This window comes from Meriones unguiculatus, chromosome 3 (genome assembly GCF_030254825.1).
Source record: "Meriones unguiculatus strain TT.TT164.6M chromosome 3, Bangor_MerUng_6.1, whole genome shotgun sequence".
Classification (NCBI taxonomy): Eukaryota; Metazoa; Chordata; class Mammalia; order Rodentia; family Muridae; genus Meriones; species Meriones unguiculatus.
Window position 1 is genome coordinate 10860334 of NC_083351.1, and position 14968 is coordinate 10875301.

Sequence of the window (14968 nt, forward strand, 5' to 3'; positions counted from 1 at the left end):
GCCTCCCGCTTTGGAAGACGGAAATTCAATTAAAAATAAAGTTCTCCAATCAGGTAGGCCTGTGGGTCAGTCTCTGTGGCATTTTCTGTCCACAGTAGGCAGGTCTGTACCTGCCCGGGCTCCTCAGAAGCGGGCATCTGCCCCTCTTCCCACTTCTCGTTCCTTGGTTCCAGAAGCCGCACCTTCTGGACCTCAGGATCTTCATGCCGTCACTTTCCACAGGCTCCTCCCACCCTCCCGTCATGCTCAGCGGAGCTCCTGGGCCGCTCCTCAGGATTCCCCTACGTGGATACCCAGCCTCTTTCACTTTAATGTCGTCGGTGTGGCCCGGGGGACCTGACTGCACGGGCATTGTAGGCTTCACACACACCGTGCGCTTGGGCTACAAGTGATTGATTTCTTTTTAAAGGATATCTATTTGCCTTCGTGTGCATGTGTGTATGTACACGCGTGTGCCAGGGTCACACACGTGGAAGGTAGAGGACAACCGGCAGGCAGGACTCAGTTCTTTCATTACCTTTATTCATTTGTTAAAATGTATATATATAGTGTGTGTGTGTGTGTGTGTGTGTGTGTGTGTGTGAATAGGATCCTCTGTGTGTGTGTGTGTGTGTGTGTGTGTGTGTGTGTGTGTGTATAGGATCCCCTGGACCTGGACATACAGGAGGTTGTAACCTGCCTGATATGTATGCGTGTGTGTCAGGGGTGGGGGTGAGAGTGGAGCAGAGGAGGGCCTCAGATCTGGAGCTGGAGCTACAAGCAGTTGCAGGAACGGAATTTGGGTCTTCTGCAAGAGCAACAAACACTCCTAAGCACGGAGCCATTTCTCCAGCTCCTCTCCCCACCCCCAACCCCGCACCATTCGATTTTAAAAACTCTGTTGGTGGGTAGTGTGCCCATGCCTGTAATCCCAGTGCTTAGGGAGCAAAAGCAGGAGAATTTGAGGTCTGACACCAGCCTGGGCTACACAGTGAGACTCTGTCTCAAAAGCTCAGGGCTGGCAATGCAGCTAAACCAGACCGTAAGTCCTAACGTAGGCTGCCTGCGGCCTCCCGTGTTCTCTCGCTAGCCCCTTCAAAAGATAGAAGAAGAAGAATAACAAACAGCTTCTCAGTTTATTCTAACCTTTTTTTCTTTTTTTTTTGAGATGGCCTCTTGCTATATTGCTCAAACTGATCTGCAACTCTGGGCTTCAAGAAATGCTCCTGCCTCAGCCTCCGGAGTGGCTGAGTGGTATAGGTGTGTTTCAACGTGCCAGATGGCTTCTGTGATCTTGAACAGGAAGAGCCACCGTTCTACCACGTCATTTCTTTCAGGCAGGGTGTCTGGCCATCCTCCTGGGTCTTGGAGACTCTGAGTTGTTTTGGGGCGGGCCCAGCTCCCAGGAAGGGGCACCCACAAAAACTCCCCTCCCCTGTTCTGTGCTCTGACACCATCACCTGCTGTCCTCTCCTCTCCGATCTGCATCTCTTTGCAATGCCCAGCGAAGAGACCACCTCCCAGGCTCAGCTACAGCAGAGGAGACCACCCGCACCCTGTGTGTTCTTCAGCTCCTACTTCAGGAACCCAGGAACCCCCAGAGCCCTGCAACACAGATGGGGGCCCCTCTGCCCAGCTCTCCCAGGTAGGATGCCCCCAGACCCCTTCCTCACCTCTCAGAAGCCGTGTCCTTCGTGCTCTGCTGGCTGGGGTAGTTCTGGTTGGTTTGTCTGGAACATTCTCAGTGGTCACGGTAAACTCGAGCCTGGGAGGGGGGAGGGTGTTGATTGGTGGAGTGCACACCTGTCCCGGTGACTGGAGATGCAAACAAAGAGGCTGTGTTAGAGGAGCTCCAGACAGGACCTCTGCAGGGTGGACCGAGAGGTAAGAGGCTGAGGGGGCTGAGGAAGCCGTGGACTTGAACTTGGGTGGGGCCTGCCAGGATCAGGGCAGACTGGGAGGGTGCAGACAGCAGCAGTGACAGAAACCCATCGCTTTCCAAGGACCTCTTTCTGGGCCTGGGGCTTCCTGTTTCCTGGGCTGAGGAATACAGGGTACTGGGGGATCTGAGGGATGGATATGGGACATGAGAACTGTCGATGAGGACCAAGTGGCAGGATCATCCCTGAGTTCAGGGCTGCTCTGAGCAGCTTAGAGTCCCAGGAGGGCGGCAGCAAGGAGCCCCAGCAGGGAAGAGCTTCTGAAAGGAAGTAGGATCCTGTCCCCATCCCCCATCTGCTTCTGGACATGGATGGGATTTAGGAGTCCCACTCCACACCTACAGGGCACAGGCACCCCCTAGGTAACGGAAGCCTTTGTAGAGAGAGCACACAGAGAACACTGAACCTTCCTGATAACACCCTACACACCAGCAGCCCCCACCCACCCAAGGGCACGGGGCTCTGCCTTCAGTTCCGAAGGTGGGGTATCGGGAGAACCTAGAAGGGGGACACAGGCACAGAGCGGCTGTCACCGACAAGTCATTCACCTGTCATCACAGAACGGATGGAAGAGCTGGTGGGCCTGCGTGAGGGCTCCTCCGGGAAGCCAGTGACTCTGCAAGAGCTGTGGGGTCCGTGTCCGCGTGTCCGGCGAGGCATCAGAGGTGGGAGCCGGCTCCCCTCCCCCTCCCCCTTGCCCATGAAGTCCCCTTGGGCCATCCCTGACCCTAGCTCTGAAATCATTCTCTTCACTCTTGTCTGCCAGCTTAGAACCTGACCATCCTTACTGTTAGGGGCCAGAGAAAGCAGGGACCCCAGAAAGTGGCAGAGCGCAGGCCCAGGGGCTGAGGTCCATAGACAGAGAAGGCCAGCTTCCAGGCTGGGCTGGCAGCCAGCGGCCAAGGGCATAGCTAGGGGCCTGAAGTGCAGATGGCCTGTAGACCCTGGGACGACACTGGGTCCTTCCTGCCTTTCATGGTTGTTAAGTGTCAGGTGCTAATGAGATGTCAGTGAGGCGGGTAGTGTCAGGCTCCCCATTCTCCCCTGCCCCCTTGACCAGCCTTCTGTAAGGCCCCAGTGTGCGCTGAAGTGGAGGGATACCCACCTGCCACCCACCATGTGACTATTTCACTTTCAGTACTGCACAGATCCTTGCTCAGCCCCTTGCATGAGGCAGAGCCCTTGCTTATCACCCCAGACCCTAGATCTGTGTGCCCCTAGCTTGCTGTCGCTACCCAGAGCCTCAGCAGCCCCCCCAGGGAAGGAGCTCTGACCCCAGTGTCCTGCCCAGGGGGCCTGGAGTGGCTAAAAGAGCGTCTGTTCCGTGTGGGCGAGGACTGGTACTTCCTGATGGCTCTCGGGGTGCTCATGGCTCTGATCAGCTATGCCATGAACTTCGCTATCGGGCGTGTGGTCAGAGGTAAGGCTTCCTCAGCTCGCACATCGCTCAGGGCTGTGGGATTCCTGTACACGCTTGGGATGCCAGCTGGACTGCCAGGGGCAGTGGGACAGGGCGGGGCGGGGCTGTGTGTAGCCAGGCCTGGAGCTGGTGCTGGCTTCATATGTCACCAGCTGTGTGACCCTGGCAAGGTCCCTTCCCCTCTCTGGGCCTCAGTCATCTCATTTGCACAGAGAGGGAGAGATCCTGAAGGCTTGTGGGAGGCTCCACTTATGGCTACTGCCCCCATCTTTTTCTCCCTCCATGCTGTCTGCTCAGCAGGCACTCCTCTTCTTCTGGACACTTGGCTGCATGGTGAGGCTCCACAGTCTCATGGAGTCCTCACCAGGCCACCTTTGGTCTTTCAGGGACCCGGGGTTGGGGAGAGTTTGGGGAGGCACCATCACTGGCTACTGGACAGACGGGAAACTGAGGTTCAGTTAAGCCACTTAACTGAAGTCCCTCAAGTAGGAACTGGAAAACTGAGATGTGGACCTAGGGCCTGACCATCTGCCTCTCTCTGGGTGGCTCTGGGCTTCTTCTTGGTCTGTGTCTGCCCCGAGGGCCGTAGAGGCTCTGGGTGGCTCCCTGACTGCTGGCCTTCCCCAGCGCACAAGTGGCTGTACAGGGAGGTTGGCGACGGCCACCTGCTCCGGTATCTCTCCTGGACCGTGTACCCCGTGGCCCTTCTGTCCTTCTCCTCTGGCTTCTCACAGAGCATCACACCTTTCTCTGGAGGTGAGTCGTGGTCCCTGGCCCTGGCCCACCTGCCTGCCTTGTCCTGAAGCCCCTATGGGTCCAAATCTTTACACATCCTGTAGTACTTCTGAGAAGGGAGACAGACAACAGTGACCCCATGTTGGCACTGCTTGGAGGAGCAGGCTTGGAGGAGCTGAGCCACGTAGCCAAGGTCACACAGGGAGAGGAATAGCAAATGGCTTCCCTAGGCTCCTCTGAGCTAGTAAAAAAGATTAGAGGCTGGCCACCTGCATGGGCACAGCCAATAATGTCAGGGCTGGGCTGAGGAAGTGGGAGGGCTCCCGGGCCTAAGAGCAACCTCCAGCCGAGGCCTAAGGGGATCTCCCAGGTGTCTCTGGTGATGGCCTGATAATTCCCGGGGGTCCCCACCTTGCCGTTGCCGCCTTCAGGGCCCCACTCAGACCCTCAGCGCTCTCTCCTGACAGCTGAGGTTATGAAATCTTCCTCTCGGGGTGAGGTCGGGGTGAGGTCCCAGAGCGCTGTGTGCACTGTGGCTGTGTAGTCTGTGCCGGGCACGGAGGCACTGGCTCAGAGTGGCAGTGCTTGGGAAGCAGAAGCAGGAGAGTAGCTGCCAGTTCCAGGCTAGCCTGGGCCTGCACAGTGAGACCTTGCTGAGGGGGGGGAGGAGAGTGGAGGAGAGAGAGAGCGTATGCCTTATCTTTCCCTTGCCCAGGGTCTGGACTCCCAGAGCTGAAGACCATGCTGTCCGGTGTGGTCCTGGAGAATTACCTAGACATCAAGAACTTCGGGGCCAAGGTGGTAGGCCTCTCCTGCACCCTGGCAACAGGCAGTACCATCTTCCTGGGCAAAGTGGTACGGACAAGGCGAGCCCCCCCCCCGGCCTTCCTCCCTGCCTCTCCATGCTTCTGGAAGCTGGGTCTTCTGGACCCACAGCTAAGTGTGACAAGATGCATCTCAGGCTAGCCCCGGGGTTTGGGGTTAGCCTAGGACAAGGGTGTGAATGAGGATGCCACATTGTCTTTGGGCCAGGTTCCTGGCTCCCTTTACCCTGGGCCTTAGGGAGAAAGAGAAGGAGGATGAACAGGGGAGGGAGGACTCAGCTTCCAAAAGGCTCTCTCCGCCTGCATCCCTGCCTCTCCCTGCAGGGCCCCTTCGTGCACCTGAGTGTGATGATTTCTGCTTACCTGGGCCGTGTGCGCACCAAGACCTTCGGGGAATCTGAGGTGAGGGCTACAAGACAGAGCAGCCCCTTTGAGACTAGAGGGGGAAATGCGCTGGTTCTGGACCCCGGGTTCTGTTTTCCCCAGAAAAAGGCCAAGGAAATTGAAATGCTCTCGGCAGCAGCAGCAGTGGGCGTGGCCACAGTCTTTGCAGCCCCCTTCAGCGGTGAGAGCTCTGTCACCTCATCCACCTTGTCCCTCCCACTGGTCCTGTCCTCCCCAGCTTGATTCCCCCCACCCAACACAGACACACAAGCTGGGTCCCATCCAAACAAGGAAACCTTCAGTCTTGCCCTCTGCGCTACCAACCCAGGGGGGTGGGGCTGGTTGTCCAGCGGCTGCAGGCTTCCTTTGAACTCATGTGGTTCTGGGCCTGGTTTCTTGGGCTGGAAAATGGAAATCCTCACAGTCCTACCCCATCGGTGGGCATGGCAGACATGCTGGCCTTCTCAGCTTGAGCCAAGGACCAAGGCAGCAGGGCCTCCAGCTGTCCAAGCAGCAGGTCAGGGGGAATGTGACCCCATATCCTGCAGCTAAAATGAACGGAGTCCCCCTGAGCCCTGTGTCCCCTAGGTGTCCTGTTCAGCATCGAGGTCATGTCCTCTCACTTCTCTGTCTGGAACTACTGGAGGGGCTTCTTTGCCGCCACCTGTGGGGCCTTCATGTTCCGTCTCCTGGCGGTCTTCAACAGTGAGCAGGGTGAGCGCCAGATAGGCACCCGGTCTCCACCCCCCCCACTTCCGGGACTCCTCACCTCATGGTCGTCTCCTTCCTTCCCCTCTCCGTTCACCCTTCCCTTCCCTTTTCCCTTCTTTCCTTCCCTCCCTCTTTTCCTCCTCCTCCGCCCCCACCTTGGTTTCTGGAGCATCTAGCCATGATGTTTAGTTTGGGGTCTGAATGCTTACCTGTAATAAAAGAAAAACTCTGTGTGTGTGTGTGTGTGTGTGTGTGTGGCCATGCTTGTGCATACGTGTATACACATATGTATACACCCATAGGTGTGTGAATGGGTTTGTTTATTGCATTTGGTGACACTGGAGGAATGCTCTCAGTCTGTCTCCACCTTGGTGTCACGGAGAAGGTTAAACAAAAGCCAGGAAACACGTGCGTACCGACAGTCCTTCTTCAGGGTTTAGAGCTTCCAAGGGAGCCCGTCTTCCAGCCCAGCATGGAATTTAACTATAGGAATCTTCACTGCTATGCTCCTCACTACAGTTCCCTCTTCTGTGTCTTCGATCTTGAGGGCCTGGAGTGCTGTACTGTCAATCTCTGAGCTAGTGTGTAGATTCCACCAGGATCAGCTAAAGCATACAGGCTAAGGGAAGAGCCCCACACCCTCTGTGAGCAGAACACACACAGCAGTCAAGCCTGGAAGCTACTGAAAATTTCCTCTGGGTAGAAGGATGTGTAACATGATCGGAAAAACCTCCATGTGGGTCTTTCAGAGGGACACTACAAGCCACTCCTTCTGTTGTTTTAGTTTTTAAGATTTGTTTATTTTGTGTATGAGGGCCCTGTCTGCATGTACACCTGCATGCCAGAAGAGGGTATCAGATCCCATTGTAGATGGTTGTGAGCCACCACGTGGTTGCTGGGAATTGAACTCAGGACCTCTGGAAGAGCAGACAGTGTTCTTAACTGCTGAGCCATCTCTCCAGCCCCCAAATGACTGCTTTTGGCCCTGGCGTTTTCCCTCTCCTATCTCTGAACAAACTGTTCCTTCCCAGCGTAATGGATGGATCATGCTATGCCCTGGTCTATTCTTGATTGCCAAATTGCTGCCAGAGCCATAATGTGAACCATAACGTGGCCAAACCCTCACCCGCCTCAAGAGGAAATGACACAATAGATACAGAAATGGAAAAACGAATCAACTCATATTTTGAAGAACTACAGAAGGGCCATTACTGCAGAAGAGGGAGGACACAGGCATGTGTGGACTCTGCCTGATGAGTTAGCGTTCCTGCAGTACTGCATCTTCCTGTCAGACGCTGAGTTTTCTTGGGGAATCCTAGTTGCTGGGACCTCCCTCCTTAAGCACCTAGGTGGACAAAAGGTCCAGTGCTGGGTTGAGAGATAGATTCTAGGGGACGGGAGAGATGGCTTAGTGGTTAAGAGCACTGCATGCTCTTCCAGAGGTCCTGAGTTCAATTCCCAGAAACCACAACCATCTGTCTGTACTGGTATCTGATGCCCTCTTCTGGCCTGCAGTTGTACAATGCAGATAGAGCACTCAAATAAATCATTTTAAAAACTGATTTTAAAAGGAGAGAAAGAGGTTCTGAGGGTGGAAAGAGCTGTGGCCGGCTGAGTGATGGCCCAGGTTCAGGGACCCGTAGAGCCAGAGATCTCAGGGCATCGTTGTATGAATTACTCTGGGAGATGCTTTGAGTGGGGAGTGTGACCTCCAACCCCCACTCCCGCCCTCCCCCAGAGACCATCACCTCCATCTACAAGACCCGTTTCCGAGTGGATGTGCCCTATGACCTGCCTGAATTCTTCTTTTTTGTGGCTCTGGGGTAAGTGGGGTCTCAGGCCCTGACAGCCCAGCTGGGCTCCTCCGGGCATGAACTGGGCCGCCCTGGATTCACCCTCCCCGACACCTCTAGGGTCATCTGTGGGGTCCTGAGCTGCGCTTACCTCTACTGCCAGCGCACTTTTCTCCGCTTCATCAAGACCAACCGGTACACCTCCAAACTGCTGGCTACCAGGTGGGCGAAGGCAGCAGGGAACTCCCAACCTCTTACAGAAAGCCCCAGGCCTGAGTCAGTGTCTTACCGACCCTGTCTGTGTGACATCTACTCTCCCTGTCCAGTTTCCTCACTAATGCCCCACTTACCGGAAACCAGTCCCACCAAGGAACCCCTCCCAGCATCCCCCGTCTCCTCTCCTCTCCTCCTGATCTTGGAGTTCCTCTTCCTCCCTCCTGACCGAGCAAGGCCAACCTCCACCCTGGTCTGTCCTCACTGTCCCCTTCTGTCCCAAACCCTGACTCTGCCCTCCCCTTACCTCACCCCTTCTCCTGGGCTCCCCACCCTCTTCCCGGGAGGACTCTGTTGGTTTTTCTGCCCCTGCCCTTCTCCATAGTTTCTTTCCTCACTGGGATCCCTGGGGTTGTGAGCTTGCCTCTGCTAGGGGGGCTGGGGCGTCTCCCTACATCGTGGGGAAAGGGGGCAAACGGAACACCCTTTCTCTCATAGCAAGCCCTCGTATGCAGCTCTGGTCGCCTTGGTCCTGGCCTCCGTCACCTATCCACCCGGTGTGGGCCGCTTCATGGCTTCCCGGGTAAGGGGCACTGAGCCAGCGGGGTGGGCAGTGAGCCCCATTTACCGTCTCCTCTCTGTACAGCACCTCCTTCACCTACCCCAGACTCCCCAGGGGAGACTCCTACAGGTGGTTTTCTGATGTCGAGGTTGTATCTGAGCAACGGCAGGGCCGTCCTCATCTGGGAAGAGGTAGAACGGGTGACAGCTCAGATGGGGACAGACATGCTCACCTAGCCCTGCCTCTGCCCCAGCTGTCCATGGCGGAGCATTTGCACTCTCTGTTTGACAACAACTCCTGGGCACTGATGACCCGGAACTCGTCCCCGCCCTGGCCCGCTGAGCCTGATCCCCAGAACCTGTGGTTTGAATGGTACCACCCACGCTTCACCATCTTTGGGACTCTGGCCTTCTTCCTGGTCATGAAGGTGGGTCCCTTCTGTATGGAGGTCTAAGGGGGATGGGCTTCCCAAGACTGGGCACTGGAACACTGTCCATGCACTGAGCCCGGCCCGCTGTGCTCCCTGACATTGGCTTCCTCATCCTCAGATTCCTGTTTCACTTTTAACTCGGTTTCTTTATCATTACTATGAAGTAGGGGCTGAGGCAATGGCTCAGTTAACAAAGCACTGGCCTCACAATCGTGAGTCCTGTCCTCAGTGCCCACAGAGAGAGCTGGGCATGACGGCAGTCCTCGGCACCCACATAAAAAGGTGGGCCTGGTAGCATGCATATACTCCCAGCACAGAGAGGTGGGGTCAGGAGGCTCCCTAGGGCTCCAGCCTGGTTGGTAAACTCCAGGCGAGTGAGAGATTCTGTCTCAAAGGAGGTGGACAGCCGTTCTAAGCACAACACTAGAGCTCGTCCTCTGACCTCTACATACATACATACATACATATTTGCACATATATTTTTTTAAAAATGAAAAGATGGCATAGTTACTTTTTCTACCCAAAACGCAGGCTAAGGGCAAGAAAATGGATGGCGTAATGTGTGGCCAACACGCAGTGGGCGCTTTAGTAGGGTTTGGCTACTTGTTTGATGTCATCTATAACTCCAGACAGTGCTGCAGACCCAGCATGGGCATCCTTTCCTTTGGGAACTTTCCACTTCTGTCCCATCCCTCCAGTGCTCACTCCTGCCCCTGTTGCCTACAACCTCTGCCCTCTGGTCCCCTCTTCCATTCCTGGCACAGTTCTGGATGCTGATCCTGGCCACCACAATCCCGATGCCTGCTGGGTACTTCATGCCCATATTCATCATTGGTGAGTCTGGATTCTGGGGGGGTCAAGGGCATGGGGTGTAACCATGCTTCCCACACTCCGTCTCCAGGGTGGTATTGAGAATGGGGCAGGGTTCGAGGGTCCTGGGGGTCGGGTCAGCCTGACTGCCGCTTCACTCTGAGTCTATGGCAGGAGCTGCCATCGGGCGCCTCTTGGGAGAGGCCCTGTCTGTTGCCTTCCCAGAGGGCATTGTTGCTGGAGGAGAGGTCAACCCCATCATGCCTGGGGGCTATGCTCTGGCTGGTAAGTGAACCTGGACCCGTCAAGTGGGAAGACCTTGTGGGTTCGAACTTGGCTGAAGGAGCCGAAGTTTGTGTATGTGTGGAGTGAAGTGTAGAGTATAGCTCCCAACGCCTCATACAGGCCACTCCCCAGGTGCTGTCATCCTCTGAACCTCCTCTTCGTGTGTGTGTGTGTGTCTGTGTGTGTGTGTCTGTGTCTGTCTGTCTGTCTCTCTGTGTATATGTCTTTCTCTATCTCTCCATCTCTGCTCTCTGTCTCTGTGTGTGTGTGTGTGTCTGTCTGTCTCTTTGTCTCTCTCAACAGGGTTTCTCTGTGTAGCCCTAGTTGTCCTGGAAGTCACTTTAAATCAGGCTGGCCTTGAACTTAGAGATCTGCCTGCTTGTCTCTGTCTCCCAAGCACTGGGATCAAAGCATGCACCACCGTGCCTGGCTCCCAGCTCTCTCTTAGGTCTGCCTTTTTCCCATTCCCCACCCCTTCTGTATATCTCTTGCCATACCTGGGTGGTTTTAGCAGTTTTCTGTATGTGCCCTCCAGACATCTCTGACCCTTGCCATGGTCATGCTATGCCCACCTCACCCTCCGGGTGAGCCTGGCCTGAATCACCCACAGTGATCCTGTCCCTGCAGGTGCTGCGGCCTTCTCGGGGGCAGTGACCCACACCATGTCCACGGCGCTGCTGGCCTTTGAGCTGACTGGTCAGATTGTTCACGCGCTGCCCGTGATGATGGCAGTGCTGGCGGCCAATGTCATCTCCCAAAACTGTCAGCCCTCTTTCTACGATGGCACCATCATGGCCAAGAAACTGCCATACCTGCCTTGGATCCGCGGCCGCAAGATCGGGTGAGCCTCGGGCTGACTAATGGGGTGTCCAGGATGGTCTGGAAGTTAAGGGACACCCCCCAAATGCCACTGCAGTTGTCCTCAGGCCACCTTCCGTCCCTCAACCTCCCCAGGGCTGGGAGAGAGCCGGAGCTTGGCCGTTGAGGTTGAGCACTGGCTAGGAGAGGCGTCTCTCTTCCCTCTCCTCCCTCCTGGCTAGGTGGTCAGGAGCTGCGATGCAGATGGGGTCTGAGGTCCTGCCTTGACCACAATGCACCCAGCAGATTCTGTTCCCACAGCAGCAGGGCCAGAGGCTCAAGATCCTCTGTGTCTACAGCCTGCTCTAAACCCATTACCTTGTTGTCATATGGGCGTGCCTTTCCTTGTGCTCTCAAACCTGTTATAAAATTCTCTCAGGCGCAAACGAACAAAAAAAACCAAAAGAAATTCCCTAGAGCTGAATCCTGCTAGGCGGTCCGGCCCTGTGGAGCCGGTGTTGGAAAGCTGAGGGTGCGGAATCTGCCCAATAGTGAGTCAGTCTCTATGCTCCTCCCTGCGGCAGAGTCCTGTGTGTTACTCATTCCTTCAGTCCCCCTGATCTTGCACTCATCAGCCAAAAGTATTTGTTCTTGGTACACTAAAACATCTGACAAAAGCAACTTCAGGAAGAAAGGGTTTATTCTGGCTCACAGTTTGAGTGTGCACAGTCCATCATGGCGGTGGGGGGTGGGGGTAGCAGGGTCGGGAAAGGCATGGCTGCAGGAATGGGAGGCAGCTGGTCATAGCTACCATCAGGAAGCAGAGAGAGAGACAGAGGGAAGGATGCTGGTGCTCAGCTCACTTTTTCTTTTAGTGTTAAGTTCAGGACCCCAGCTCATGGGACAGCACCGCCCTCGCTTAGGGTAGGTCCTTCTACCTCTGTTGATACAGTCTAGAGAGTACTTTGCTGAGGTCTCATGACTCTATATCTTGTCAAATTGAAATATTAACCATCAACTATCACACATGGGTCCTCTCCCAGTAAGGTTCCCTGTCTTGTCCTGGGGGCTGTCACCCCCACTGCGGGCCCTGATATATCCCTCCGTCTGCCCGTAGCTCCTACCCTTTGACTGTGGAACACTTCATGAACTGCACTCTCACCACACTGGCCAAGGACATGCCACTGGAGGAAGTGGTCCAGGCTGTGACCTCCACAGATGTGGCCCAGTATCCCTTGGTGGAGACCAGAGGTACCTAGCTGGGTTAGGGGGTGCTGCCTGGGAGGAGGGGTGGAGATCTCCCCTGAGTGTCAGGGCAGAAAAGGGCAGGTGGGGTGTTGGCTCTGCCTCTGAATCCAGACTTTGCCGTGTGACCAGGGACAAATCCCTTAGCTTCTCTGTGCTTTGGTTTATTCATGGATGAAATGGACATAAAACCCACTGCTAACTTCCATGTGTGTGTCATGTTTAGAGATGGGAAGGCTCTTGTAAAACAGCCCAGGAATGGCTATTGGGTTTCTATTCAAGGATGATGCAGCCATCCGCAGCTGCCTAATATCCATGTCTAAAACTGGGTTTCTGTAGCCAGGACAGTTAAATGCTGTGCCTCTCAGCCTTCATTTCCTCCTCTGTAAACTGGGTGTCAGGTGTTCCAGGACATGGAAAGTTCTGTAAATTTCCTGAGACATAAGAACACCCAGCATGTGGCTGGAGAGAGATGGCCTTGGTTCCTAGCACTCTCATGGTGGCTTACAATCATTCCTAACTCTAGTTCCAGGGGCTCTGGCACCCACTGTCCTCCGTGAGCACCAGGAACATAGTATGCGTGGTGAAAAGATGCAGGCAAAACATTCATATACATAAACTAAAAATAATAAATGTTAAAAAGAAACACCTAGCCTGTTCTTGGCACACAGTAGGTGCTCAGATTATGTGATGTCTATCTTTATAACCACCCACCCCCCCCGAACCCCTGCACTTCCTAGAGTCTCAGACCCTGGTGGGCATCGTGGAAAGGACTCACTTGGTGAAAGCCCTCCAGACTGAGCCTGCTTCCCGGGCTCCAGGCCAAGAGGTGGGTTCCCCTGCCAGCGGTGGGGACAGAGTCGGGGTGGGAGCCTGGGAATGTAGGCTGGCTCACGCCCCATTGTCTTTCCCCAATTGCCAGCGCATTCTCCAGGACATCTTGGCTAGTGGCTGTCCCACACAGCCGGTGACCCTGCAGCTGTCCCCAGATACCTCTCTGTACCAGGTAAGGGAGAAAGTGGGTGGGGAGGGAGGACTTGATGGGGAACTCAGGCTCCACCTCCTCCCTCTGCACAGTGTTGTATACACTCACATACACACCACACACACACACACACACACACACAGACACACACATATGCGTGCGTGAAGTGAGAGAGCTTGGGAAACACATGCTTCTGGGTGGAAACACATGCTTGTTAGTTAGAAGCATCCCATGGGGCTGGAGAGATGTCTCAGTCTACTCTTCCAAAAGACCCGGGTTCAATTCCCAGCACCCACAGGGCAGCTCACAACTGTCTGTAATTTCAGAGAGCTGACATCTTTACACTAATGCACATAAAGTAAAAGTAAATAAATTATTTTTAAAAATCTGGGTGTGATGGCAAACACAAAAAGCCCAGCACTTGGAGGCAGAAAATCTCCATGAGTTTGAGGCTAGCCTGGTCTATAAAGCAAATCTGATGACTCCAGGACTACACAGAGAAACCCTGTCTAAAAAGACTAAACAACAAAAAAATTTTTTTAAAGATTGTGAATATCACACAGGGACCCCGATGTGAGGCCCTCCCCCTGTCCCCCTGTGTGACATCTGGTACATCGCCTAGCCTCTCAGAGCAGGCACTTGGGGTGGGATGGGGGTGACAGACACAGCCTAGGGACCTAGCTATGGTCCCAAGTTGTCTCTCCTTGAGGCTGGGCTGCCCGGACCAAAGGCTTCCTTCTCCCCAAAGCCTTGCTTCTCACGTGGAATCTGGCTCCCCCTAGTGGTCAGAGCAGACACTGCGGGCTGGGCTCTATTCTTCCACTCACCTGGCACAGAGTGTGTGGGCAGGGGGCTGTTCCCTGACTCCGACACTTCCTGTCAACTCCCCTTTCAGACGCACAGCCTCTTTGAGCTGCTGACCCTGCAGAAGCTGTTCGTGACATCGCGGGGCAGAGCTGTGGGCTCCGTGTCCTGGGCGGAGGTACTGGAGTCTTGAGGGCGGGGCAAAGCGGAGGAGGCGGGGGTACCAACGGTCTCCCTTTCAAGCTACACAGAACGCTGATGTAATCCCGTTCCTTGGATTAGAGTGGCCACTGAGCCTGGGACACCAATGACCAGTCTGCCACTCTCTGGGTTCAGTGTCCCTTAACTATGCCATGGCTCCGGCAAATCTACAGACTCGGCCATTAAAGGGGTGCTCCCAGTGATGGGGACCAGAGGTGCCTCCATCCCCGCTAACCCTTCTCCTCCTCCATCCTTTTTTCTCTACTCTAGTTGAAGAAAGCAATTTCCACCTTGATCAACCCACCGGCCCCCAAGTGAGCCAGCCTTGGGATCCGACCCAGCTGAGGGCTCCGGAGGCTAAAGCCCCGTCCCTCCTCCCTCCCTGTCCCTCCACCGAAGCTCCTCAGTGCAGCAGGCAGCTCTACCCAGCCTGAACAGGGCTCTGTATTCATTTTGGCTCTCCCACCCTAAGAGGACAACATCTCTTGTTTGGAAGGAAAAAAAATCACTCTGGTAGATGTACTTTCTGGGATTATCTGTTCTCAACCAGCAGCTCCTGAGAAAATAAAAATAAAGCCAATTCCCAGACCCACTGTTCACCCACCTTCTCCCCCAAGGGTTTGTGCTTGGCCCCTTGTGTTGGCCTAGGTTAAGCCCTTGGGGCAGCTGGTGCTCACAGGCTGCGCCTGGGGCCCCTCAGCCTCCACGCCTTAGCAGGGAGATGGAGAGAAGAGTCCCTACCAGGTCTTCTGTGTGTGTGTGGTCCTGCCCTCCAGACTTGGTCTCCCGACTGTGGTACACTTGTAAAGTGGGGCCCCTGGGTGTGGCTCTTTGCGGCAACTGGTCTCC

The 14968-nt window shown here is 55.1% G+C and overlaps 1 protein-coding gene across 1 annotated transcript; it reads left to right on the forward strand.

Moving 5' to 3' along the window:
• The first annotated feature begins 1817 nt into the window (after positions 1 to 1817).
• On the forward strand, positions 1818 to 14884 carry LOC110545216 (chloride channel protein ClC-Ka). The gene is made up of 20 exons (XM_021631163.2): positions 1818 to 1863; positions 2480 to 2584; positions 3211 to 3339; positions 3967 to 4095; positions 4790 to 4929; positions 5223 to 5300; positions 5385 to 5463; positions 5871 to 5996; positions 7732 to 7816; positions 7907 to 8008; positions 8498 to 8582; positions 8815 to 8988; positions 9756 to 9825; positions 9976 to 10086; positions 10714 to 10927; positions 12002 to 12135; positions 12870 to 12958; positions 13052 to 13135; positions 14010 to 14096; positions 14390 to 14884. The coding sequence occupies exons 2-20, from the start codon at positions 2485 to 2487 to the stop codon at positions 14435 to 14437; spliced, it is 2064 nt and encodes a 687-aa protein (XP_021486838.1). The 5' UTR covers positions 1818 to 1863; positions 2480 to 2484; the 3' UTR covers positions 14438 to 14884.
• The last annotated feature ends 84 nt before the right edge of the window (positions 14885 to 14968 follow it).

Coding starts and splice junctions, on each gene's coding strand:
- LOC110545216 (XM_021631163.2), top strand. CDS start 2,485: ATGGAAGAGCTGGTGGGCCTGCGTGAGGGCTCCTCCGGGAAGCCAGTG. Junction 2,585..3,210: donor TGTCCGGCGAGGCATCAGAG/GTGGGAGCCGGC, acceptor TGTCCTGCCCAG/GGGGCCTGGAGTGGCTAAAA. Junction 8,989..9,755: donor CCTTCTTCCTGGTCATGAAG/GTGGGTCCCTTC, acceptor TTCCTGGCACAG/TTCTGGATGCTGATCCTGGC.